At 38.9% G+C, this 27831-nt stretch overlaps 1 protein-coding gene across 1 annotated transcript; it reads right to left on the bottom strand.

The window, feature by feature from the left end:
* Positions 1–1470: 1470 nt before the first annotated feature.
* Positions 1471–21215, bottom strand: atp1b3a (ATPase Na+/K+ transporting subunit beta 3a). Its single transcript, XM_033982783.2, has 7 exons — positions 20768–21215; positions 16765–16893; positions 14324–14419; positions 9849–10039; positions 7760–7810; positions 5345–5428; positions 1471–4656 (listed from the first exon to the last, which is right to left on the bottom strand). Exons 1-7 carry the CDS (start codon positions 20877–20879, stop codon positions 4489–4491), a joined length of 831 nt encoding a protein of 276 aa, XP_033838674.1. The 5' UTR covers positions 20880–21215; the 3' UTR covers positions 1471–4488.
* Positions 21216–27831: the final 6616 nt, after the last annotated feature.

Raw genomic sequence — 27831 nt, 5'->3', positions numbered from 1 at the left:
GTCTCCTCCATCACCTCCTAAAAACATCTCAGTCTCCTCCATCACTTCCTAAAAACATCTCAGTCTCCTCCATCAGCTCCTCAAAATTGACCTGCTAAACTGGGCAGTATCTGGAGTATTAAAGGGGAGTGTGGGGGGAGTGTGTGTAACTATAATTAGGTCAGTACAGTGTGATGTCACAGAGTATTCAAAATTTCTGTGGCCAGCGCACACATACCTACTTTACAGTACAAATTTTTAGTTACACTTTAATAAAAAAGAGGGTCACCTTGTTTTTACTGTGACTGTGACTTGAAGGACATCTGGGCATCCAAATCACCAATCACCAACTCCTTCACTTGTTTCTCTGACAAAAATCAAGCAATTCAAAAGACAATTAATCACAACGGAATCAGAGTTCCTAAAATAATTGCATTCTTCACTTCCAGTGTGTTTGCCTGTTCTGAAGTACACCCAGGAGATAAGCAGTGTCTGACAGATGTGGGATGAGGCCTGTCAGTGCACAAGGTCACTTATGTCAAGGCAAAGCTGTATTATTTCAACAAACTAACATTATTTTATAGATATTTAATAGACCTACTATACCTGTATTATTTGGAATATCTACGTTTTATGCTGACAATAACTTATGCTATCTAAGATTTTCTTCTTTCCTACTTTAAACCTGCCTATTTTCCTCTTTGATTCCAGTGAAAACATAAATTCCCTTCGCTTTTTTCCAACTAAAATGCTTCTCCAAATGAGCGCCAGTCACCTTAATTGTATACAGTTTCTTATTTGACAGAAATGACTCGCACCTTTACCTTTTGTCCTTTACAACGCCATATTTGACCCTCGGCAGGTCACGTGTGGGACCGGCCCGGAGCAGGTTGGTCCCTCAAGTTCTGTCGTCCTGTTGTGGCTAAAAGAGTTGAAAAATGTTGCAGTGCACACGATGAAAATGGCATCAAATCATGCAGATAAATTACGTAATAGACTACTTCAGAGGCCTCTACAAAGGATTATATTAACGCATAGTAGATCTGTGATGGAAATGTAAGTCAAACTCAGACTAGACGTTAACCAAAGACCAAAGATGCTAATGTCTAATATTTTTATTATAATATATGCTATAAGTAAGTATAATTTAAGCTAAAAGTTCTTTCACTCTATTGTCATTCGTTACTACCAAATGTAAGCCTAAATAAACTGGAAAAAAGCTTTGAGGTTGAGCAAATCTTCACCAGCTGTCATATTGGCATAGACTGTATATATATAATCTTTACACAGTCTATGGTTATAAGCTATATACAAGCTACAGGAGATTTACAAACTATAATCATAATGAGTGTTCTGCTCGTATCTACTAGACTTTTTCATTGGGCTAAAAGTTATAACTATAGTTTTCTGCGTACTAAAGCTATTGTTAAAGACAGCTGTTCATAATTTATCCAGTCATTTTCCGTGAAATCCAATGATCGAGAAGGTGGCCATTTTTTCTTCAAAATCACTTTTATTCCACAATTTATTTCATCAGGTCTTAAGGCACCCTGAAGAGATGTTACAAGTTGTTTTTTCAAATGTGGGTTCCTTTTTAAGACTGTGTAAACATAGCTTTGAATAAGATCATTTCCTGTAAATCTTTCCTTAAATTATTTCTTTACAGTGCACAGACATTGTGTGTTGTGACAAAAATACAGTGTGAATTCAGTAAATATGGTAGATAGTGTTTATATATATATACATCGAGTAGAGTAGATAGAGCTCGGCAGACAATCAGATCAACAGGCTGAAGAAGAGAAACTAACAAACAATCTTTGAGACCGAGATAGATACAGAACACATAGATATACAGTACATAGTTACATTGGGTTTTCTTTTGCCTTTTTGCAACGCCTCTACGCCTCAAAGCCAGTTTTTGTGTAGCCTCCTGAGCCTACGCTTCCACAGTCCACAAGCACCACCGAGCCACAGCAGCAGCAGGTGGAGGTCAGGGCTCCCGCGCCTTCTCGCACCGGGACGTCCCAGTACAAGACTTTAATGGTAAAAGAGTACGTCACTTCTTCAATCGCACTGAAATGAACTCTGCATGAACTGAGTGTGATAGAAAATGGAAAAAAGGTGGTGTCGATCTACAGCAGTCATTCTCAACTGGTCTCACCTCAGGGTCCAGTGTCTTCAGTTTGATAGCACACTCAGAAAACTAAACAAAGTCTCTCACACGATATAGAAATATAATATCTAAACTATATTTCACAATTGTCTATTACAAGCTAATAATCAGTATTCACATCCATTTTGAGGTCCCAACAAGCGGCTGAGAACTCCAAATCTACATAATATATACTGTATATATTAAACATTTTAAAATATGTAGTAAAAGTATGGAAAGCAAGTATTTAAGATGATCATTGTCAAGTGGCACTGTTTTGCTTTAAAGATGTAATATGCACGATTGCTTCACTAATGCTTAAACTCCCCTCTCAAAGTTAGTACCCGGCTTTCTACTGTTTCTGTGTGAGTCCTGGGACTAGTGTTGTCACGATACTAAAATTTTAAACGTTTTAGACACTAAGGATTAGACTCAATACTGATTCCGATACCACGATGATAATAAAATCACTCTTTCATTAGACAATCAAATGTGATTTTCAGCACTGAATTGCAGTACTATCTTTTCTATTCCCATGTGGCCTTATACCTGTGTAATCCCTCAGTCGTCCAGCAGGTTCCATAGTGGTCCATGGTGTATACTAGTCTATGTGTCTTATACTTGTTCTGATACAGCTCAAAATCATTCTAAAGATATTCAGGAAAGTTTAATTTCTGTCTTGTGAATGTGACTTTTTTAGTATCAATACCTGCTCAGATTAGTACCTAGTTTCAATTCTAGTTTTAGCATCGATTAGTATCTGATTTTCGATACTTTTGACAACCCTACCTATGACAGTCTTTTCATATCCGCCATCTACTGATAAAAACAACACGGCAGCTTTAACAGTGCGCAGATACTTTAAAATGACTGAGATGATATTGCCAAAACAAGCTTCCAAATGAAAATGTGATCCATTCAATGAAGTATTTGCACACAAAACTGTACATATTTTGTCATGTCTTGGTTCCAGCAGGGTGAGATTGTGCCGAGCCTGCGTGGGAGCCCTGACAGAGTCCTTTGCACTCGACTATTGCAGTGGAGAGGTGTGTAGACGGGAAGACAGCCGACAGACGGACAACATGCAAACGACAGACAGACAGACAGACAGCACAAGACTGGGCCATGGCCGCACCACAGCACGTAGATCTATCTAGAGTTCCCTAAATATGTAAGTTTCACAATGTATTTATTTATTTATACGTAGAAAGGGACTTTGTAATTGGCATTTCATATACAAGGATACAGTGGCTATACTTGATTATCAACATATGTTTTCAATGAAGTCTCTGAAGTGAGAATGATACATGGAAAGCTATTCTTTCTCAAATACTATACAGCAAGATAAAAATTCTCTCTGCACCCGCCATAATTCAGATCAGCATTCACACTTGTAATGGGATGGCGACAACACTTCGGAAATACGTCGAGTGTTTCCATAAAGGGATTTACGATCATTTTGGAATATCGCAAGGAAAATTTGTGACTGGTTCCATAAAGGTCGGACTTTTTTTTTTTCTTTTTTTTTTAACAACAGTTTTACTTCCAACCAATAGCAAGACATCACACACGAAGCTAACAGACACATTGAGATACATCGCTATTTAACTGTTAGCCAAAAATACTCACACAGCCCCGCATAGGAATCTACCTTTTCCACCTCGACATGATTCACACCTTCCATTTGCGTATTGGCAGTTAAGCAAGAAGTTATTATTGGAATGATAACAGTGTGCATTCAAAACCATGACGGAGCAAACTCCGATCTCGCACCATAAGCAGTTTCTATCATCTGTCAAAACACACATGTGGAATCACTCAGAAGTAGAGTAACATCTCATTCAAAATAATGTAAGCTATTCCTCAAACTACTGCAAAATCCACCTCAGCCTTCCAACACCAATCAGAAACTTGTCACAAATTTGTCTTTTTACAATATTTCAAAAATTGAAATGGTATTTTATGGAAACACAACCATAACAAATGAGCTAAGTAAGCTAGAAGTATGATGGCTTGTTCATAATGGCTATCAAATGAGGCTAAATGATAAGATTGGGCAGTGCAACACGTGGATTTGCTATGAGGGATGGAGCGGTGGATGGTAAGATGACTGATCAGGTGCAAAGCCTGTAACTTGTTCGTTGGGATCTTGAAGGAGGTCAGCTGAAGGAAAGAAAGGTCATAAAAGTCATCAAAGCAACATTCGAAGAGCTTTCCAAATGGCGGTGAAGCCCATTGAACGCATCCTTTGGCAGAATGCTGCCTCGCTGACGTGATGTGACTCTCCCTTTCAGATTTCTTAGCTTTAGAGCAACATTGGCAGCCTCTGCTTTGCATCCCCGCGGCCGAGCGGCGATTTACTCCATCACCTTCACTTTGAAGCTGACGCGGCCCAGCCACTTGTCTCGCTCATCGTTGTTGCGCAGGTTGGTGCCGTCTACCCGGCACTCCACCGAGTGCTCCTTATTCATGTGGTCCTTCTCCAGCAGCAGCTTCACTGCCACCAGGGGCTGCACGTAGTTCTCCTGGAAACACAGGTAGGACAGTCAGGCTCAGGCTGTTTACAGCCAATGGGAATCACTCCACTCACTGTCATGTTCTTTAGATAAATAGGAAATGAATACTGCTATCTTAAGTATTCTTTGTATGTACTTAAAGGCCCTATACCAGAGTTTTTCCCATGTATCTGAGCAAAATTTGTCCTGCTGCAGTACAGATGTTGAATAAGCCATTCTTGAGGTCAAAAGCTGCTTGTAGTCTGCATCTAATTATGGAACGTTTTATCGCCCGATAATCAGGAAGTGCACATTAACTGTTGTTACTTTTACTGTCATGATAAAACTCACTGGCCTCTAAGAGATGTAAAAAGCAATGATAAACTTGTGAATAATTAGTTTGAAACGCAAAGGTAAGTGAGGAATATCTCTGAACTATTTAAAATGAACTAGTTCTGTTTGTCAAGACAGTAAAAACCAGTTACAGCGCCTTTAATAACAACGAACAACCTCTCTGAAGGTCTCACTTTAGGAAACACAGTTAAAGGTCAGTGTGGTCAGTGTGTAAAACAGATGGGAAATGGAATGATTCACTAATATTCACATTGTCATATTGCCCAATATGTTGTTTTTAAAGAAAACAACACTTAGCCCTGGTCCTCAAAGTCCTCAAACTTTTACTGATAATAATAATGTTTAATTACATAATTTAACTTACATGGGCCTTCTTGCCGTAGTAGGGGAAATACTTCTTATCGATGCGGCCCTCATCGGGGTAATACGCCATCTGCATAGAGACTTTCTGCGGAGGACAAGGAAGTACAAGTGTGTTCAAGAGCCAGCGTCCCCCGTACTGTTGTCTGTTCACATTTAGCAGCATTAAATGTTATCAGAATCTAGAGAGAGAGGACTGACACACGGGAGGAGAAAGCATCAGGAGCGTCCAAAGAGCCGCCTGTAAATGTCACACAGAATAGAGGTGACTGTACTCAAAAGAATGGCAGCTCAAAGCACCTATTCAAATACTTTTAAATGTCAACTCTCTCCACAAACCAGCACAGCCACGCAAACAACATTGTCAAATGTGTTCAAACTAGAGACAGTGCAGAGCTAATATAGGACAAATCAGATGACTTATGATGATTGTAAGATTATGAAATATTACACCTTTGATCAGAGTGTTATTGTGAAAAATGTGCAGAGCCTTTTGTAGGAAATTGTTTAGGTGCCCAGAGGTTTGCCAAATTATCAAAACAGATGAAAAAAAAAATGGAAAGAGAATTAGTATCTGTTTTTTTTATCTGTTTTTCAAGTTTTTTTTGCATAATACTACATCATCATCTAATCAAGATTTGAACTAATAATGGAGCTCAACAATCCTGTCCACTTTGAAGTCTGTCCTGGTTGTGGAAGTAAATTTTCCGTTCATTTTTCCCAAGGACTTTTCAAAAAAAATTCTAATATTACAAGTTTAAAGGCATGAAGGAGGCTGACCAGCTCGATGGTCCATAAATGCTGTCATTTTAAATCCAAAAGCACATTTAAAACTTAAAGTTGAGCTAAATGTTTTAATAACTTAATGATTTTTAAAGTTACAGAAACAGATTTTAAATTAATGTGTAGGTCTTGTCATCATTAGTTGCTGTAGCTGATTCGCCCTGAGTAAGCTTTCAAACTTTTAATATGATTTATTTATTTATTTTTTATATCTATGGGGAAAAATGAATGGGAAATTTACTTCCAGAACTAATCAATGACTACTGAGCTCCAATCTTCAGCTCCTTTTCTCAGATGAATCTATATGTTCATCTTTGGGGCCCCCTAGTGTCCACTGGGGTTATATACAGAGGTGGGTAGAGAAGCCAAAAAAATGGACGCCAGTAAGAATATGGTTACTTCAAAACACTATTACTCAAGTAGAAGTACAAAGTAGTGGTCCAAGAGATTACTCAAGTGAGAGTAAAGAAGTATCTGGAAAAACTACTACTCAAGTAAGAGTAACTTAAAGAGTAACTGTTGGGATGTAATATCTGATTGTCTGAAGAGGACAAAACATTAAATAATGTACAAAACCTGGCATTTTCAAAGGATAGACACAAAAATTATCTCTGAATCAGCGTTGCAAGAAGTGCAAATGTTCAAATCATTTCATATTGTCAACATAAAGCTTTTCTCACTTGTGTACTCACAGTTGGAACAGTAACCAAAAGCTTTACTCGAGTTCAATAAAAATATTACTCAAGCATGATCCAAGAATCTCCAAGAAGTACAATTTCTTTAAAATGTACTACCCACCTCTGGATAATACATGAAATGATGAACTAGCCGAGGCTAATAACCAAAAACAAATGTTGCTAAAAACTACTAGATTGATAATGATAATCCTTCTTTTAAATATTATGCACTTACTCTACTGTCTGTGGTTTTACATTTTACCAAATAAAACTAATACTTTTTTTTTTACTATTATTACTTTTTTCACTTCACACTCTTACCCTAAAACCATCGGTGACGGCATGCAGGAAGAAAACCAAAAGAAAAATGTGACTGGGACTGACAAGTAAAAACATGAGACAATGTCAAAACTTAAAGGGCCCATGTTACACTATTTCTGATCTCTGTTCTAATGTGTTTTCCTCATCACAAACAGACCTGGAGTTGGGTTTTGTTTCATTCATACATGTTTAACACAAACCCTACACATTTAGGCAAAGTTCTTCTCTCAAACAGAAAACACTCTGTTCTACTTCTGTGATGTCATGTTGTAGTGCTCCACTGTGTTTTTAAACTCCATACAACTTCACTAGAACCATTTGAATTATTTTAACTCTGAAACTGCCAATCTGTACTGATTTAAAGGTAAAAGGAGCTGTTAACTACCATTACATGACACCACACGGTGGAACGGGGCATTTTGACATTTTGACAGACTAATAATAAAGTGTTACTCAAACATGTGTGAATGAAACAGAACACACACCTCCAGGTCTGTAGGTAACAGCATTATAACATGGCTTTAAACTCACAAGAGTCAGTTTTGTGTAATATAGGACCTTTAACAAAAATCATAAATTGAAATGTTTGCAGAGATAAAGAGACAGACATCTGGACAGGACGGACAGGGACAGTTCACCTTCACTGTGCAGTTGATGTAGGGCTCCCCGCGAGGCATCAGGCCAATGATCTGTGAACACACACATTAGGAAAGACATTAGATGAGAGATATATAATATATTAATCCCAAAGGAAATTCAGATTGTAAGAATGGAAGGGCAGTCTGGTCTGGTTTTAGTTGAAACAGGAATACGGCTGATACAGTTTTTCATTTTTTGGATTTAGATTAGCGTAGGTTTGCGATGTATGATTTAATAGTAGGATTCACTTTTAAAAACACGTCCAGTGGCATATTTGAGAGAAAGCTGAAATATGAACTACAAAACTAATATATGAATGAATACCACACATGTTAGAACAGGTCTAACTGATCTTGCCCTAAACAGTATTTCCTGTGCTTTCTCAGTTAAAGTTAATCAAAGTCTACTACATACTAAACTTTCAAGCTCGATTTTGATACTATGGCCATACTCACTTTTCAAAGTCTGCTCTCTTCAGATCTCAAAAGTTCAGCAAGGCCAGGCCTGATTAATACTTGGATGGGAGACCACTGGGAGCAGGTGCCACAGGGGGACGCCAGTGGCAAAACTGCCATTGTATCTTTAGGCAGGACACTTCACTCATGTTGCCTAGTACTGAATGTGGGGTGTGCGTTGCTGTTGATTGAAGGGGCTGTCAGTCTGCCCCAGGGCAGCTGTGACTATAACAGTAGTTTACCACCACTGAGTGTGGAGTGAAGGATTAATGCGGAGTAAAGCACTTTGGGCGTCATGAAAGGCTCTGTTTAAATCAAATTATTAATAATTAATAAAAAAAAAAAAAAAAAAAAAAAAAAAAAAAAAAAAATTAATTAAGGAATTTACTAAACACCACAAGGAAAATCAGTTGCACAAAATAATAGTACTTTCTTTGCGTTACCATGATGTTTGTTTTGATAAAGCTCAAAATGACACTACAACCACAGATATTTGCTCAAATGAGTGTTTAGTTTCAATATTAGATTTAATATGATTAGTATCTGATTTTAAGACTTTTGATAACCCTAAAGTCTACTGTCTTTCAAATTAATGCAATTTGTCTCCCCTCCGTTTTCCTACTGTTTCAGCCTCCCTCTGTCCAATGTCTCCAGTAGCAGCAGAACCACCAACCTCCTCAGCCTAGTCTAGGTCCTGGAGGCAAAGGGTCAAGCACCAAAAAAGCACCATTCATTGCACCTTCTTTGTTTATCCTTTTCTAAAATTTGAACAACTGATAACCAATTTTCTATTCAACTACAACAGCCTGACACAGTCTGACACCGTCCTGAGGCCTGGGACAGGTGCAGTGAGATTCAAAGAAGATTTAAGGACTTATTACAGCTCATGTTTGTTTAGAAAATAGTTAACTGGGATTATCCTGCACATAAAATGGTCTTCAATACTGTTTACAGCAATATTTCCTGTGGCAGTATATAACACTTAAAGCCACAGTATGTAACTTTTTAGCTAAAATTTACTAAAATAATTTCTTTTTTTTTTTTTTTTTTTTTCAACTGGGATGCTTTTAATACATTGAAAAACATAGAAAAATATATGTGCTTACTATGAGCGGGCGTGCATCTCCACAAACAAAACTCTTATTTGACCTGGACAGGGCTCTTCCTGCTTGTTTCCATAGAAATGTTGTTCCTTTTCGCTATAATCAGTGTGGCATTAAATTCTGTGTATATGGTGTTTTAATAGCATTATCTTTTCTTCATGGTCATTTTTTGGCAACTTTAGTGCAGACTAGGTACATCTGCATCTTTCTGGTTAAAAAGTCTGTGCTGCCTTCAGTGTCCACTGCAACTTCAAGTAGTTGGTGATATCACACAACACTGCTGTGATTATAGAGAGTTGTTTCTGAGTACATACAGAGAGTTGTTTCTGGCTGCTGAGGCAGAGTTTATATGTTAGGCCAATCACACTGTTCCGTATACCTCTCGACCCTGCCCCTCTTCTTCTCTCACTCTTTTCTTTAGTCCTCCAGGCACTGCCCAGTTTAGCAGCTCTATTTGAATGTGGTTGTGGGCAGAGTTTAGGTGTTTAATCACACTTTGGTATGTGGATTTGAACATTTCCTGTGTTTACCCTGTTGAGTTTGAGCAGGATGCAGGGCTGGCCATCGGCGTAGCCGAAGCTGCTGTCGGAGTATCCGGAGCAGGCCTTCAGTAAGCCCCTCTTGAAGCTGCAGACCTTCTTCTCCTCCACGTCGTCCTGGAGGAAGTACTGCCCTTTGACACAGTCCTGCACGTTCTGCTCCTGAAGAGTGTCGTTGTATCCTGAGAAAGATGAGACATGTTTTATGGACAAAACAACAATAATTATAGGAAAGGCCCACATATAAACACTACCAGTCAAAAGTTTTCTTTATTTTTCCTACTTTCTAGATACATACAGAAGACATAAATATATGAAGCAAGATACATGGAATTATACAATAAAGAAAAAAGTAACACATGTTTTTACAAAGCAAATGGTATCTACTTTGATGATTTAAATATAAAATATTAAAAAAGTAGTTTTTTACCCTTTTTTCATTGCTACATCATTCCATATTTCTTATTTCATATATCTGAAGTCTTCTGTTTGTATATAAAATGTAGAAAGTAGTAAACATAAAGAAAAGAAAAAACATTGAATGAGATGATGTATCCAACCTTTTGATTGGCAGTGTCAATTGACAGATAAAAACAAATTTCAGTGTAGAGAGAAACTATTATGGAAAAAATAATAATCTAATAGGTGATACATACATCCCTGTGTGGGATACAAGGTCATTTTAAGTGGGTGCAAGTGTGAAGCCAGCCTTATAGTTGGATCTGTACTTTGAAAATAGCAGCGATTGTTTTTAGCCTCGTTAGAGCTGCTTCACTTCCATAGACTAATATATATATATATATATATATATATATATATATACACCTTCTTTCCCTGAGGTCACTCCCCAAGCATTAGCAGCAGGTTTGATTGACAGTGTTGCCCACTGCCTACTAAACCAGCGGTGTGGGCGGGAAGGCGTTACATTCAACAGCCTCGCTCCGGATTGGCTCTTTGGTTGCTATGATACTTTTTGGTTGCTATGATACAAATATGGAACTCGGCTCCTCGATGAGCTTCATTTAACTGGAGTGAACGCTGTGGGTGACGTCACACTCATTTTGTCCACTTCTTTTCAGTATGTTCTATGTTCGCTCCTCCTGTGACTGCAATACTTGTGCCCTCTGCTTATACAATTATTTAAGCTGTAAAATGCTGAATACCAAGGTTTAGGTGTCAGTGAATAGTGCCAAACAGCTGTAAAATGCATTGTATTTCCCTGTATTAAATGCCAGTACTGTTTTATGTTAAGGGAGCAGTGTGCATATATTTGATAAATGAGGCTATTGTGAACAGGCACTTTCACACAAGAGTGCATTGCAGATTTTTTTCATGCGAACACTCTCTGCTCAGTAAGGGCTATTTTTGTGGGTTTTTCCACTAAGCAGAATCATTTCTAAGTCCTCTTTTCAAAACTAGCCTGCTAACCTCGTGTCGCTATCCACTTAACTACTTTTTGGTAAATATTGTAGTAAATTTGTATCTGCATTTATGGTCCATTGCTTGGCATAATCTCTTATATCTTTTGTATTTTTATACAGAGAGACATGAGTCTGGTCCTCATGCCCTACTTCATGTCTCAAGTTCAACCAAATATTGGACCAAATATCGAAGAGCTCATTGGTCACCCATCATTAACAAACAAAATCACCTTTCTCTCACCCCACATACACCTCACACATTAAATTAGCAGAGTTTAGTGCTTCACTCATTGATTCTGCAGAAATCCATCATGTTTTTCAGTCAACTGTGATATTGTTTCTCATCTTTTTTCCAGCCATATTTGATTTGATATGGATGAACCACGCCTGTCCCTGATTGGCTAATCCACCTGTCAATCAGCCATCTGGGAGATTCATTGGTGACCAGTCTCACAACTTCATAAAGTACTAAAGAAGTGTATAATCTGGATCTCAGGCAATGTTGTCCATATACTATACACACATTGTTCTATTTAATATGACACTTCATGCATTTTGAGTAGGGCTGAGCGAAGAATATTTAACTGCAATTTTTCTGATAAGCGTTGAGATTAGATTTGTAATTTATGTCTTAATATAGGATTCTGTTCAAAGTTCACATTTTAAACATGTCCAAGTGAATTGACGAATGTGAACTGACAATTTAATACAAGAATCACATGTTTGTGATTCACACCTAATGCTAAACTCTAGAGTTAGATGTTCTGATGTAAAATAGACACAGGAATAACACAAGATATTTTGCTGTTTATGGAGGAAATAATGTTACTTCAACTTCTACTTTTATCTTATTGAATTTAAATGAGGGACTTTTTCATTGGGCCTGTTTTCAAACCTTATTTCAGTTTTTTTTTCCAGTACTTTTTTTCCATTCTTATTGTATTGAAGCTGTTTCCTGTTTCAACACTGCAATTTCCCCATTAAGAAATCACCAAGAAGAACTAATTAACTATTCTACATGAATGAACCCTTTTTTTTTTTTTTTGCATTATCTGGTACATTAGCCCGCTGCATCTGTCCGCTATCAATTATCTATTTAAAAATGTAAAATTGCATTGGCACAAATCCACTCCATGAAGGTATTACGTTGGATTTGGTGCACGGCCAGCTGCAAAATTTTGCGTTAATTGTCCTAAAACGCTTAAATCTCACATACATTCAGGCAATGCAATTACAAACGTGGCAAATTCATTGTCACGCCGAGATTTTAACAGTTTCAAAAAATATATAATTGTACGATTCAGTTCACAGTGCATATTTTAAACACATCCTGGAACATTAATATTTGAGAATTCGCTGAAACATGAACTGCTAAACTAATGCAAGAGTCACAAGCATTTCTGAGCATTGAACTCCAAAAATGTAATGTTTGTAGGAAAAAATCTACCGTGTTACTTCTCCGGCAAAAGGCAAAAACTATTTCAAAAGAGACGTGGAACAACCCAGAAAGCTGCTGGTTACTTATGCCTAAATACTGTAGTTAAAGAAGACATATTGGGCACTTTTTATAGCTTTAAACCACTGTATAGTTGTTTTGACTTCTCAGTTCCCCTCTAGAACACGTGTCAAACTCAAGGCCCGCGGGCCAAATGTGGCCCTCCACATCATTTTATGTGGCCCTTGACAGGGTAAATTAAAAGGTATGATGGTCTTAAATGTCTTACATCTAGGCAAATGCATATACAATATTTGTAAATTGAATACGTAATAAATATAGAAACAGTTAATAAACAGGTTAAAAAAGTAGTTTGATTTATTTTACATCTGGCCTTTTGAGGACAGCCATTTTGCTGACGTGGCCCTCGGTGAAAATGTGTTTGACACCTCTACTCTAGAAGTTGTATTTAGAGTGATTCATACATATTTGAGTAATCTTTATCCTCCTGTATTCAAAATGGGATTGCTCCTCCTTCTTAACCCCGTTTAAACTGCCACCGGTACACGTGCCCCGCGCTCCACTTACTTTGTTCTCCAGTTTTATTTTCGTAATCGGTGATACACGTAGGATTCAGTAACATTGCCTAGCCAGTTTTGCATTTTTTCTTGTTTTTTTTCATCTGCTGCTCGCTAACGTGATCTGCAGCTATCCACGTGAGGGGCTGACAGCTGTGTGGGTCTTTGTTGTAACGACGGCAACGTTTACGGCGACAAGAGGGAATCGGCTCCCATTGGGCTCTGCAATTTTCCAACCAGGATGTCAGTGGGCTTGTTTCTTTTGTTAAATCGTTTTTGATCAATATTTAAAAGTATGAAGTATGATCCACGGGTGTCATAAGATTATGACGATATGAGCACAATATGTCTTCTTTAAATCATTAATATAAACTCTCCATTGATTTAAAGATGCAGTTTGTAACTTTTCCGATGGAGGATCTGCAACCTGGCTTGTTTCCATGGAGTTGTTATTGTTTCACAGTGGGACTTTAACTTTCTCTATCATGCATTTATTCATACAAAACAGTTACCTAGTTCAGCTTTAACATACTTTATACATTCTCACTTCCTGTACCTGATTTTTACCGTCTTAAAAACGTAAAAAAAAACAGAACTAGTTCATTTTAAACGGTTTGCAGTGGTCCAAACTTATTCCTCACTTACCTTTATACATTCTGAGTATCCTAATTATTCACCGAAATGTGTATATAAGCGCTTTGCACAACTTTCAGAGGCCAGAGCGTAGTCTTGCCGCCAAAGTACAGCTAACAACAACTAGTATGCCAACACGCACTACCTCATTATCGTCAAAAAAAAAAACACTTCACATCATGCAGTGGACATATTTTCACCTCAAGATCTGCTTATACTCTACATCTGTGCTAGGGCAAGACATATTTTGCTCAAATACATGGGTACAGAGGCTTTATTAAGATCTCTGGATATTATATTACGTAAATAATAACATTACCCCTCATTTCAAACAGTAAACATAGCATTTTCCATTATCCAGTCACACCCCACTAGAGTGAAGTAGCTAAGTGCACTTACGCTGCAGAAAAGACTCCAGTTGTGAGACGTAGCCATTGTACTTGGTGTCCGACTTGCTGAATGTGATCTCCATAGTGTTAGGACGGATCACCAAGCCTGGAAATAAAAGAGGAGGTGAGAAACAGTCCAGGGATGTAGGCCTTTAGTCGATTAATCAGTTGATGGCGTCTTAGTCGACCAAATTTTGTATTATTTGACCAATTACGTTATTAGAGTTTAAGGATTTACATGGGATAACACCAGATAGGAGAATGTATGGTGTGTGTCAGCTGATGACTGGTGAGGTAATATATCTGTTTATATATAAATACACCGTTTCCTGCTTTTTGTTTGAATAGCTGATTTTGCATGAACTCCCATAGGTTGTAGAATCATTATAGTTTTGATAGTTTAGTGGACTAATGGGTCGACAGGGCATCTCTTTAGTCGACCAAACAAATTCCAGTGCAGTCAACAAAACAGTGTACAACTTTGAAACACAGTTATTGAACTCGTAATAGATCGGGATGGAAACGGGTCGATACAAACAGCACAACATCATTGTAAATAAATAATGCGTGCTTAAGAGGAAACTTGATTCGAAAGTACGCTATGAGTTGTGCAGAATGATACATTCCAATAATACAATTTATTTTACTACTGGTACTTTGCAGCTGATGTCATCATTCTAACTGGAGGCACTGCTGTCTGAAGCTCACAGCTCAAGTTAGACTTTCATCTGAGCTTTATTTTACCACAGTCTGAGGTGAAACTACAAAGGTGAACTGAACTGATTTGTGCTGTTCAACAAGTCCCTCTCAAATCAGCTTTAGCCAACAGTTTTTCACTTAGTCCCCTCACCATTTTTATTGAAACTGCAACACCTAAACAGGACCATGAATGCTCGTATTGATCACAGGCTCATGAAAAATGTGTTCTTTAAATCCATTTTGTATTTTTTCTTGAGTTTGCAGACATCTTATCGGGTTGTGTCACCGTGGTAACTGCTTAATATTCCGCCATAAACATACATGCAGAACACCCCCAGTATGATGTCAATGCAAAGTACCAATATTACTTCCAGCTCTGATAGTTGTTTGGCCATATGCTTTGATTTGGTCCAATGTATTTCTAAGATAATTGCATTTCAAATGTATTAACATTCCATTATTTGATTATTTAACAATATTTACACAAAAAACTACATAATTTCATTCATAACTTCTTCCATATGTGTTTAGCTGCACAATATTGGAACAGAATTAAGCTCTTCTTTCATTGCTGTTGAGTAGGGCTATGGTAAAAAGATGATATTAACTAGAATGCAATAAACTTATAAAAATATAAAATCTGACATTACCATAAACTAATAAGCTAAACTCTGGGATTAAACACCTACAATCACATAAAATAACACATAAAGCTGGTAAACTGGACAGCAACTGGAGGACTAAAGAAAAGAATGAGATAAGAGGAGGGGCGGGGTCTTGAAGGAACAGTGTGATTGGTCTAACAGTTATCCGCACTTCAAACTCCGCCCCTGCAGCCAGGTGTTTATAATCAGAAATACCGGGTTGTAATCAGGGCAGTCTTTTGTGATGTCACCAACTACTGGAAATTGTGTTTAATGTAGGTTAACCAGCATTATAGTAGAACATTTTGGATTCAACCATTTCACTCTGTGTTGTGCTTGTTGGTGAAGGTTAGATTTACTTTACTAATTATAGTCATCACTAGTTTTGTAGTTTTGCATAGGTGGTTTTCACATTCTTGAATATGATTATGAATGTCATACTTTCGTGAGGAGGTAAGAGACATTTATTTTAATTCTTTTAAATTTCAATAGATCTTTTTTTTCAGATCAAGGTTTGATTTTTCATACCTGACAGTTTCGACTGCTCACTAGCGCTTGTGTCTGGTCAGCTGATTTAAAAGGGTTTTGGCGCTGTCCTCCTACTATTGAGGCAGGACGACAGCGCCATCTGCAGTTCGCCTTCTTCAGGACAGTATCCATGGCTCGGTATTTATCGTGTGCACAATTTCTTGGTAAAAGTGTGGAGATTTTTGGCATTTTTATGTAAGAAAGTCAGATTTGAGCTGTAGAGTTAGAATAAATAACTTCCATGGCTGATTATTAGTTCACTTTTTCGCTTTCTAATAGGCCTGTTACGATAATCAATATATCCACTTATCGTTTAACATATGAAGCTGGAAGATTAGTATTTATCAGTTGGTTATTTGGTTATTTTTTGGCTGACAAGATTTAAGCCGTAAAAAGTTGAATTAGTAACTTCTACGACTCATTACAGATGCAAACCAAGTCAGTTGCATAAATGAGTTTCAATATTGTCGTTTATCGTCTATATCTACTTAATGATGCAGTATATTTAAAACCTGCTTTATTGGGACGATCCTGCTTTGTGTCAGTGTCATAATAACACATAATTTCTCATCTGTCTCACCTGGGGAGGGCACACGGTCCCTGTATCTGGGCACGTAGTCGTCCAGGGTCAGCAGCATCACCCACATGGTCAGAGCGAACATCCCGGCCAGGAAGCAGTAGAAGACCAGGTAAAAGAGGAGGATGAGGGCTGCGGAGGGAGAGGAAGAGGTCAGTGAGGCTTCATCTATAATTAACACAAGACCAGTGCTTTCAATACACCTCCCCAGAGAACGCCAATGTCACCGGGCTGCCATTCTGGATCAAAGTGCGGCTCCCAAAGCTGAGTAAGCCCTGACAAAGGTTATGTTCTGACAGTGTAGGGGGATTCTGTGTGATTGACAGTTCTGTTTTGGCTGTAGACTCAATACTTCTTGGAGCTGAATATAAAGTAGAGCTTATACATCTCAAATTATGGTAAGGGTGGTAATAGTTCAAGTACATTTGGTGGTATGCAGTACTTTTGGGTTTCACTTGGTTTGGTCTTGGTTTGGATTTGATTTACTGTTGTTTTAGTCTTTATTTGGTCTGGTTTAGTATGAGATTGATCCTGGTTTAGTTCTGATATAGTCCTTGTTTAATCTTGGTTTGATCATTAATTAGTCCTAGTTTTGTCTTGGTTTAGTCCTGGTGTAGTCCAGGTTGGGTCTGGGTTTGGTCTTGGTTTAGCCTTAATTTGGTTCAGATTTAGTCCTGATTTAGTCCTGGTTTGATCTTGGTTTGGTCCCTGTTTGGTTCAGGTTTATTCCGGGCCTAGTCCTGGTTTAGTCCAGGTTTACTTCTGGTTTGGTTTTGATTGGGCCCCGATTTGATCTGGCTTTAGACTTGGATTTACCTAGTTTAGTTCAAGTTGGGTCGGGGTTTGTTCTTGGTTTAGTCTTTATTTGGTTCAGATTTAGTCCTGCTTTAGTCCTGATTTGATTTTGGTTTGCTCCCTGTTTGGTTCAGGTTTTGTCCTGGCTTAGTCCTGGTTTGGTCTAGGTTTACTTCTGGTTTAGTTTTGGTTGATCCTGGTTTAGCTTTGGTTTGGTCCTGGTTTAGTCTGGATGTGATTCAGGTTTAGTGCAGGGTTAGTCTTGGTTGGGTCTTGATTTGGTTCTAACTCCTGGTTTGGACTTGGTTTGGACTTGGTCTTGATTTAATCCTCATTTAGTCTTACTCAATTCTATTATTTTATATTTTACAGACACACTTTTTTGGTTTATTTTTGCAATTTGCAACACCAGCTGTTGCCAAAATAGGCGTCACCTTGACATTTAAAAAAAAAATCTAAACAGTTTCTCTTGATGCATTTTCGAAGATATGCTCCTATTTCTCTATCATTCTCCAAACTGGTATGATGGAAGTATTTTGTCCAGATAACTAACTCTCCCTCAGCCTCATATTGACCATGGGGCAGGAGACTGGAGCTGTGGTGAAGTGTCCAGGGCTCTACTCAGCCTAAGTGGTCTCAGTGTTTTTACAGTAACACGCCACATAAACATTTACAGACAGTGTACTGCATGCACCCGCTCACAGCCTACATCGCCCCATTAAATATGGATGATTTAAAGCTCAGAGTTCAAAACTAGGATGTGCAGTGATTCACCTGCCAAATTATCCTGGCTGGGGATTGGCACAAACTGTAAGCTGTACTGTGATTGGAGTTCCCATTAAACTGGACATAGAATGTAAAGTGGACTTTTATGAGCTTTTAACCATGTTGTAATGGCTGTATAGTGTTCTCTTGTCATTAGCCGACTCAAAGTTGAATTTCAGTTGATTCATGCATGTTTGAGTAATACTGTATTTTGAGACTTGAGTGCTCAGAAAGTGGTTTCACCTACCCCCTATCCCCGCCCAAAGCCTACATTTCATCATTAAAAATGTTTGATTTAAAGCTGGCCAGACTTCAAAACAGGGATTGTACTCGCCTTTTAGTGTGCTGTGAATCCTGGCAGGGGATTGGCACAAACTACATGCTGTATTGTGATTGGATAACTCATTTAATTTTTAAGGGGACATGGTATGTAAAATGGACTTTTATGAGTTTTTAACCATGTTGTAATGGTTTAATGTCATTTGTTTGCTCTAAGTTGTATTTTGATTGATTCCCGTATGTCTGAGTAATCCTGTATTTGTGTCCTGCATTTGAGACTTGAGTGCTCAGAGAATGTCTGCTTTCACCTACCCCCTATCCCCACCCACAGCTCTACAAAACTCAGACTCCAGGTCATATATGTAGGATTAAAAATGTAGTGTAACCATTTGTCAAGTATTAAAACAAGTAAATGAAAATGCTAGAGTGGAATTTGATTATGAAGGGGTGGGGCATGCAGTTTTTAACAGGAAGTTCTAGGTTGTTGGTTTTGTTTCTATTATTAAGTAATTTCACATCAATATTGCAATTCTCAGTGAACAGATATAAGCTGATGATCCACATGTATTATAATTTAATATCAAGTACCCCTTGTTAGAGCTTGTCATGTCCACACTAGAATGTTGAGGAATTAGCATTTTTTGTCGCAGTTTCTCATTGAGTTCTTCTGTCAGTAAGCTCTGGCCAGAGTCACAGAGGGTAAAGGGAGGTCTAAGCTCTGTCATTGATATATGACTAAGGGTATATTCTGCACTATTACTGCTTGTCATTGACATAGGTCCATATCAATGCAAACTATCAGATGTAGTGCTTATTAAGGCTCTCGTTGTACTGCACTACATACTGCATATACAGTGGGAATATATATATGGTGTGTAATGTATGTATATGACTGTGACTGTTTAATGGATTGCATTAGTATAAATGTGTTCACCTTTACCACTGCAGTATGATGAGGCTCTCCTCTGATTGCAGATACTGTTCTAGCACAGAGCACCTTTACAGGCAGAGTGTATTGATGCTGCAGTGACAGCTGATGTGCCATGTCTCATCTGTACCACAAAGACATGCACAGACAAAGACACAGTGCTTTTTTCCTATCTAATCCCGTCCTTAGAGACAGGCCTCCCTGCACATGCCTGGATCCTGGAGTGCCACTGCAGAGCTGAGAGCATCTGCTGCCTCATGCCTCCAACACATCTGATTCAAAATGGTTCTGCCCTCTAAAAACCATGGACCCCTGCTCCTCGCGCCGCACACCCCCCACTCTGCCGCCGCTGCCTCACGCTCTCCAGCCGTATCCCACAATGCACCTGCCCGGCTTGCGTGCACAGAAAGACGGGGAGAAAGAGGAGAGAGGGAATCCCATTTGACCTTGACAGGCATGCTAATGTGGGCGGCCATGCAACTGCAATGGAGCATCCCACTCCACAGCAGCACAGGGGCCCAGCGCAGCCCGCAGTCACCGCCACGGCTGTGAGGAGTGGGCTCTGTGAGGGGAGGCTCTGCTCACGTCCCCCCTGTGCAAATGACTGGCGCATCATTAGCACTGATCAGGTAGAAGACTGACACTTTGTCTTTGGAAATATTCTGTGTCCAAAGCCCCAAGCTGCACAGAAATGTCCTGTATAAATCACTCCACAGCCACATTAGGGAGAGCCAATAGCTGGTGCTGTTACAATGGCTTACTCATGTCATAGACTACACATAATGGCTCATCTTTCTCATGAAATTCCCCCATCCTCACATGTCAGAAGACCAGCGAAAAGTCATTGCGTTTTTCCTCTCCCATCCTGTCTGAAAAGGTGATCACACCTTTAAAAATGGCAGAAAATGACCTTTTGTCCCCTCAGTGCTGAGCCAATGACTAGGGCCTGTATTACATAAATGTATGGGCATTGCTAAGAGGTGGTTAGGTAATAGCTGCACATATCTTTCTGTCATAACGAGACTATAGATGTGTGATTGGTTATGACTCATTTGAATGGGAAATGCGAGCAATGCGGCAAAACGCTGAGGGTGTCTTTAGAAAAAGGACAGATTCACCAGCGCAGGCTTTGCCACCTTGGTGTAGGCCACCGGTTCTGCGCTATTCTGAGAAAATTGTAGCTTGAGGTGAAAACATGTAGCGCTAATTGGGGGCAATGAATGAACGGGAGAGGCTTACCCCAGCTGCTGGCCGTGCGACCCAAAAGCTCTCCAGTTCTGGGGTTATAGATGGAGTCCTTCCAACTAGACGCGTTCTCCTTGTTGGCGGGTTTGTCCTCGGTGCTCGCCATGGTGATTCTCCTCTGATTTTGGTCCTAAATCCTGGCGTGGCTTGGTGTTTTTTTTTCCTTGGTGCGCCTTTCTGTATCCCGTTGGACTAGAATGGTGAAAAGCGCGCAGCGGGGGGATGCGATGGAGGCGAAGGAGAAGCCGGCGAGTGGTCGGATCAATGGTGGGGAATAAGTGGGCGGCGTAGAGCGAGGCAGCGAGCAAAAGGAGATACGCTCTCGGTTGGAACAAAAAAGGAAAAAAAAAAGTAGCGAGGGAAGGAGAGGAAGTGGAGAGAGTCAGTGACGTCCTTACACGAGAAGCGCCGTGGCAGCTGATGCAGTGCGAGAGGATGGATGTGCATTGGCTAATGATCTGGAGACGCGCGCAGACGCAACGTTACGCGCAGAAATTATAAATAGAGCGCACGTTCTGGTACTGCCCGTCAGTTTTTATATCGTGACAGAGCTGAGGTTTGAGGAGAAGAGAGGGGATAGGATTTAGGAAGAAGGAGGAGGAAGAGGAGGAGGAGGAGGGGAGAGGGGTGTCTGTGGGAATTTGTGGAGCAGGTTCATTAAGGCGAAGATGGATCAAAAGATGCGAGGAAAACGAAGAGAGGAGAGATGAATGAAGCAGGGAGGAAGGGAAGGACTAGGCCTAGAAAACAAGACAGATGGAAGCAATGCAGGAAGGATGAAGAAGGACGAGAAGAAAGGATGTAGTAGCGTGAAAGACTAATCCAAAAAGGATGGATGGATCAATACTATATACTTCTGAGGTTTACCTTAATTGGATCAACATAGGTCTCAACTCAGATGGAATTAAGCCCAAATCTGAGTAGGTTTGGATTAGTAAGGCTAAGGTTAACAAACTCAACTTTAAATAAAAGCTTGAGTGAAATATAGCAGGTATAAGTTGGGTGTTTAAGTGTATTTTGCCAATGTTTCTGGGCTACTATTATCCTTTACCAAATTGACGTTTTTCTGCTGCAAACTCAAATTAAATCAATATGTAAATCACTTAAACAAGGAAAGACAGATGGCACATTATTAGAAAAAAAACCCACTAGGTTTATGGTAATGTGCTGTAATAAAGTAGCCTAATTATTATTGTTATTGACTAAAACACTATATGAAATGCTAAGGTGTATTTTTATCACTCTGACCACTTCGTTACCCCATTTCAAAGCAGCCAACATAAAAGAAATACCATGACAATCATCCACAAATTATTTTAAAGGCAAAGTAGCACCAATTACCGCAGTGTTACAAGAAACGTTTTACTATAAAATGTAAAAATGTGATTAATAATTTGAGGATAAGACTGGCACAGTGAACGCTTCAGCCTGCATTCTGCTCTGCTGTTAGGTAGGTCCGACATTGTGGCCCTAAATTCAAACTGACAGCAGGAATTGGGCGCACCACCCTAGCCCCCTCCTCCTCCTCCTCCTCCTCCTCTTCCTCTTCCATGGCCCCCTCCTCATCCCCATCCCATCCCCCGCCAGACCCACTGTTCATTATATAACTCCCAGTGTGCATTGTCCCGCTCTGAGGCCTTTGTCACGACTCCACTGTCCTGTAATGGGATGATTATGAAAATGCACCCCAGGACACAAGGTACGCCAGAGGGCAAGGTTCACATTGTTTGGTTGTTGATATGACCACATTGGACCATTTTGTGCCCAGGTTATGTGGCAGTGTTTTGTTTCGCCTCGGTGAGCTGTGATTGGCTGGGAGCTACAGAAGCCAACATTTAGAGTTGTCCCATGTACACTATGAAAATATAAAAATGAGGGACACAAGAATGTAATCTTCATAACATAATTTGGTGTAGATTAGCACACAAATCTCCATCTCAGCTCAACAAAAATGACCTGCCTTTCTGGATGGATATGCTATTGCTTTGCCTGAAATGCTCCACAGTGCGGCGTTAAACTGTTCTTTCTTTAGTCTCTATCTTTATTCACTAACAATGATTTTTCACTGACTTAGTGCAAACATGGGAAAATATTCATTATTACTGTGTAGGGGTCATATCTCTAGATCTGTCCTGTAACCTGCTTGTTTCCATGGAGATAGACACATTTAATGCCATATTGTGGAACAGCAACCACGAACAGAAACAACATTTATGAATTATCTTAACTTACTGCAATTTCCCAACACTCTCTTATCTTATTCCTCCCATTTCCCATTGGCTGTTGGTCAATAATAAATGAATTATAACATCCCAGTATCAAAATGTACAGTACTTATGTCTACAGACGCACAAATATTGGCAGTACTTGATTGCTGGGTTTCAGATGACATCACAATATTCTACCCATGGGTTTCAGAACGATGAAAAACGAGGATCATTGCCATGGTATTTAATCATTTAAGACTAAATGTTCTATAATTTGAATCGTGGAAGTCCTCAAAATGGCACTTATAACAGGAAGCTGATACCCATGAATAGACTGATAATATTTACAGATAGGCATCTAAAATTAAGTGAGTTTTTAAGTCTAGACAATAATAGAATTGATTAAGTTCAACATCATCACTCTAGAATCTGAAAACCAGCAGTACGTCAGGAACATGACGAGCTCTGAAGTCACATTTGATGCATTGTTATTGAGAAGTGGAGCATTGATTAAGACGAGCCTGTGATTCCCTGTAAACCTGAGCTGCTGTCACTGAGCAGGAAGAGGGATTCCAGACCCCGCCCCGTGCATGGACCTGCTCCAGTCACTCCTCCTCCTCCTCCTCAGTCTGGAGCTTCCACTCACTGTGATGGTGATGCAATCAGGGCCCTGGCTTTTCTTCACACTCTTGGTCTTAAATGAAAAATGAAATTGTTGTGACAGATTAGACTTCTCATTCCACTAAAACATAGTTAACATCATTAGATTGATGTGTTTACTAAAAAATCTTACCTGTTTTTCTGTAGTTTTATAACTTGGGTGAAGTTTAGAGTTTCACTTCCTGGTTGGACACGGGCCGTAGATATGGCACATGTAGAGGTAATCCCATAAGGGTTACCTAGCAACCATAATGATAGAAAGGGTCTAATTACACAGTAGTTAAGATTAGACTTATACAAATGACAACAACTTTACTTTGTTAAGTGAAAGTTTAAACGGTCAGAAACATGCCGTCCTTCTGCATGATCTGTATCTGCATTTTGTATGGATTTGTCAGTGTAGATGACATGAACAAAGCTATTCTTTGTCAGAACTGAGAGCTACTTCCTGTATTTTGTACTTTTCTTCTCAACTTTTTTCCACAGTAACAGATCAATATTAACCACATGTACTGTCCCACCAAACCAAGTGATAAATAGAAAAACATGAAAACCTGTCATATGCATTTTAACATAGAATATAATCACGTGATCAAAATGAAACACTTTGCATTGCTTTCATTGTACAAATACTCTATAGAAAGAGGACACAGTCTCTACACAACAGCGTTACCATAGTTACAAAGCATGAGATGGCAATAAAGACCACCTAAAAGGGTTCATTAGCATTCTTAAGGTCAGAATAACATAGAGTAGGCTAACTTATGCTAACATTGCAAGTGTGTTTCCAACCTACTCACTGACAGCTTAAAGGGCCTATAATGTACTTTTTTCTGATCTATATTATAGTGTTGTTTCCCCGTCACATAATGGGAGTTGTGTTTTGTTTCATTCACGCATGTTTAAAACACAAAACCTGCATATTTAAGCTGAGTTCTTCTCTCAAACAGAAAACACTCTGTTGCACCTAGTGATGTCATGTGGTAAAACAGGAAGTGCTCCACACATCTTCACTAGAATCATTTGGATATTTTCATCCTTGGACTTGTCAATTGCAATTGAACTTAAGGTAAAAGGTAGCTGTTAACTTAAACACTATATTGAAAACTGTAACAGAGCATTTTGAGCATTGGAGATGTAGACAGACTAATAATAAAGGTTTACTCAATTGTGTGAAAGAAACAAAAAAAAAACAACAACAAAAACAACAACAACAAAAAACTCCAGGTATGTTTTTGATGAAGTAACAGCATTATAACATGGCTTAGGCAAGACAACAAGTTTATTTGTATAGTACAATTCGTACACAGAGTAATTCAGTGTGCTTTACAGAATAAGAAAGACATTAAATAAATACTTACAAATGATCATAATAAGATTAACATTAAAAGAGAAGACTGCAGAATAATAAACCTTTCAGTCATACGCACAGCAAAACAGAACAGTTTTGAGCCTGGATTTAAACATTGTCAAAGTAGAGGTCTGTCTCACACCTTCAGGAAGACTGTTCCAGGTTTTAGTTGCACAAAACGGAAACTGATTTAGTCCTGACTCTGGGCACCAGCAGGAGGCCGGTCCCTGCAGTCCTCAGAGTGTGAGATGTTTCATATGGCACTAACATGTCGGTGCTAGGCCATGGAGACGCTAAAGCTCACAAGAATCAATTTTGTGTAAAAAATGGACCTTTAAAGACCCTGTGCCAATTTTTTTCCCCATGTATTTGAGCTGAATTTGTCTTGCCTCAGAACAGATCTTGTAGAGGTCAAAATAAGTCAGCTGTGTACTATCTGCATCGAATTATATATTATAGAGTTTATTGTCAGATAATCAGGAACTGCACTGCTAGCATGTAAGGAATAACTTTTGGACCACTGCAAACTGAAACAAACCAATTCTGTTGTTTTTTTAAGATGGTAAAAATCAGGTACAAAGTTGATATAAAAGATTATGGTCTAATTACGGATCACACTAAAACTGTACCAATAGCCTGTGTTTTTAATAAATGTATGCAATGTTCACATATGGGATATATGACACATTATGTAATACTGTAAGATTTTTTTTCCCTAACACATCTGTTTACAGTCTCCATCTTCTCCCTCTCTCACAACCTTCCTCTTTCAGTGGTGCTCCATCGCCATAGCAACAAGGCTTGGAAAATGCCCCAAATATCCAAGCTCAAACAGCCGGTCACAAATAGCATCCTTATCAGCGGGCGACGATTGGCACTTCTAATGCAGAGGAATATTAAATTATCTATAGCCTCGTTAATTAAAAAAACATGTATCTGAGTTTAGTTTGTTATATTTTGATACATTTTTTATTTACCAAGTGATTTTTTTCATTAAAAGGAAACGCAGTCATGATGAACAATTTTTTCATCCTGCATTCTTGGTCTATTTAGTAAATTATTTATTATGGGCTTAGCCATCTCTAATGACGCCCACGCATCCCACTTCAAAATTTGGACTAAACTGGAACTGAAACCCAGAAATAAACCAGGACGAGAACATGGACCAAACCAAGTCTATATCAGGACCAAATGTGGACGAACCCTTAATTTAGATGTTGTTTATTTCAGGCTTCGTGTTGACTCATTATAGGTTAACGCGAGTGTTATATTAGACTACTACTACCTCATAGTGTGAAAGAGCTAGAAATGAATATGATGTAGCCTCTTTTCTCACTGAATGCTGCTGTAGCTTGTAGTCATACTTTAAAGGTTACTTGGCCAGCCACAACACACTCTCTGTCAAAACCTTACAAAGACGAATGGGTCTGGAACCATTTCCTGTTTTCCCCAATTTCAACGGATGTGACTGACAGGAGCATTAACCAATCAGAGAGACACACTGTCCTACAATAAAATGAAACTATTTCTTTGTGTGTTGGGGTCATGAATGCTGACAGTTACAATTTGGATCACAACTTAAAAAAAAAGTTAAAAATACAATCCATAGCTGTACATTTGCTCTGAGTTTGCACTGGACTTGAAGATCTGTTTCAGTCCTTTGATATTCCTCATTTACTCATGGTTTAATCCTGGTTTGGTTGCTTACATTCATTATTCCGCATACACAATTGAACTACATTAAAATGAACCATTCCATATTCAAGGAGGTGGAGTTTGAGCTGAGCATTTGAGCTGAATTCACAGCTGGTAATAATGGATCACAGTGTGGAGCTGAATAATGTGATGTATGTTTAAGTGCAGGTATGGCACACCAAGAAAACTGCCTGCTGTTTTACACTGGGCTAACCCTGATTGTGTCATGTTCTTAGTAATTAAACATCGAGTCGCATATGGAAACAAGCTAGCTAAGGTAAGGTATACACCACCGCTCAAATGTTGTTGTTTTTTTTTTTTTTTTACTACTTTCTACATGTAGTTCTTGTTACACAGACGTACTTTCTACATGTTTATATGCATACAGACATCAAATATATGAAGCAAGATGTATGGAATTACTGTATGTAGCTTTGTCGACAGAGGTGCAAACCCTTCGCCTTCTCGCTATGAGGTTCTTGATGAAGTCTCCTCAAATGGCTTTCACTCCAGTGCCAAGAGTGTAAAGTGATGATCAAAGCACAGGGTTGATTTAGGGTTTGTTGCATTTTAAGTTTCTAACCTCTGATTTGTTAGCCTTGATGAAATTAGCTGGTTAAATCAGTTAAGCCTTTGTAAACTTATATCCAACATCTTACATTGTATAAGATTTCCATCAGCTCATTTGCACTTTCTCCGAGCAGACAAGATTTCAGCAGCGGTGGTGACTATTCTTGAAGTACTTGTACTCTACTGCATACCCATTTGCCTGATTACCGTGGAAGGCTGCCTCCCTGATTCATGGGCTACCGCGGGCTGCCTGTCTCACTCCACTTCAGTGCACTTCTCCTGACGAAGAAATAAATAAAGTGATATTTTAATATGCTTTTTGGCGCAATAAGTTCAGTTAATTTAAAACAAAAACATTTACTAATCAAACTGGATCAAAATGTAAAAAAATGGTATATTCACCAAAAACAATATTTTGACATGTTTAATAAGTTTCACTTTTGCTTTTGATGCTCCAAACTCCCCTTCCTTTTGCTCCGCATGCTAAGTCACTCCACCTTCAAAGCACTTCACAGCACAATCAGCTGCATCCCATTGAAACTCCTGCACATCCCATCAGGTTTGTGAAGTTATAG

Source organism: Periophthalmus magnuspinnatus, chromosome 17 (assembly GCF_009829125.3).
Source record: "Periophthalmus magnuspinnatus isolate fPerMag1 chromosome 17, fPerMag1.2.pri, whole genome shotgun sequence".
NCBI lineage: Eukaryota > Metazoa > Chordata > Actinopteri > Gobiiformes > Gobiidae > Periophthalmus > Periophthalmus magnuspinnatus.
The sequence above is the reverse complement of the archived record's forward strand: the minus strand, read 5'-3'. Positions and strand labels throughout refer to the sequence as shown.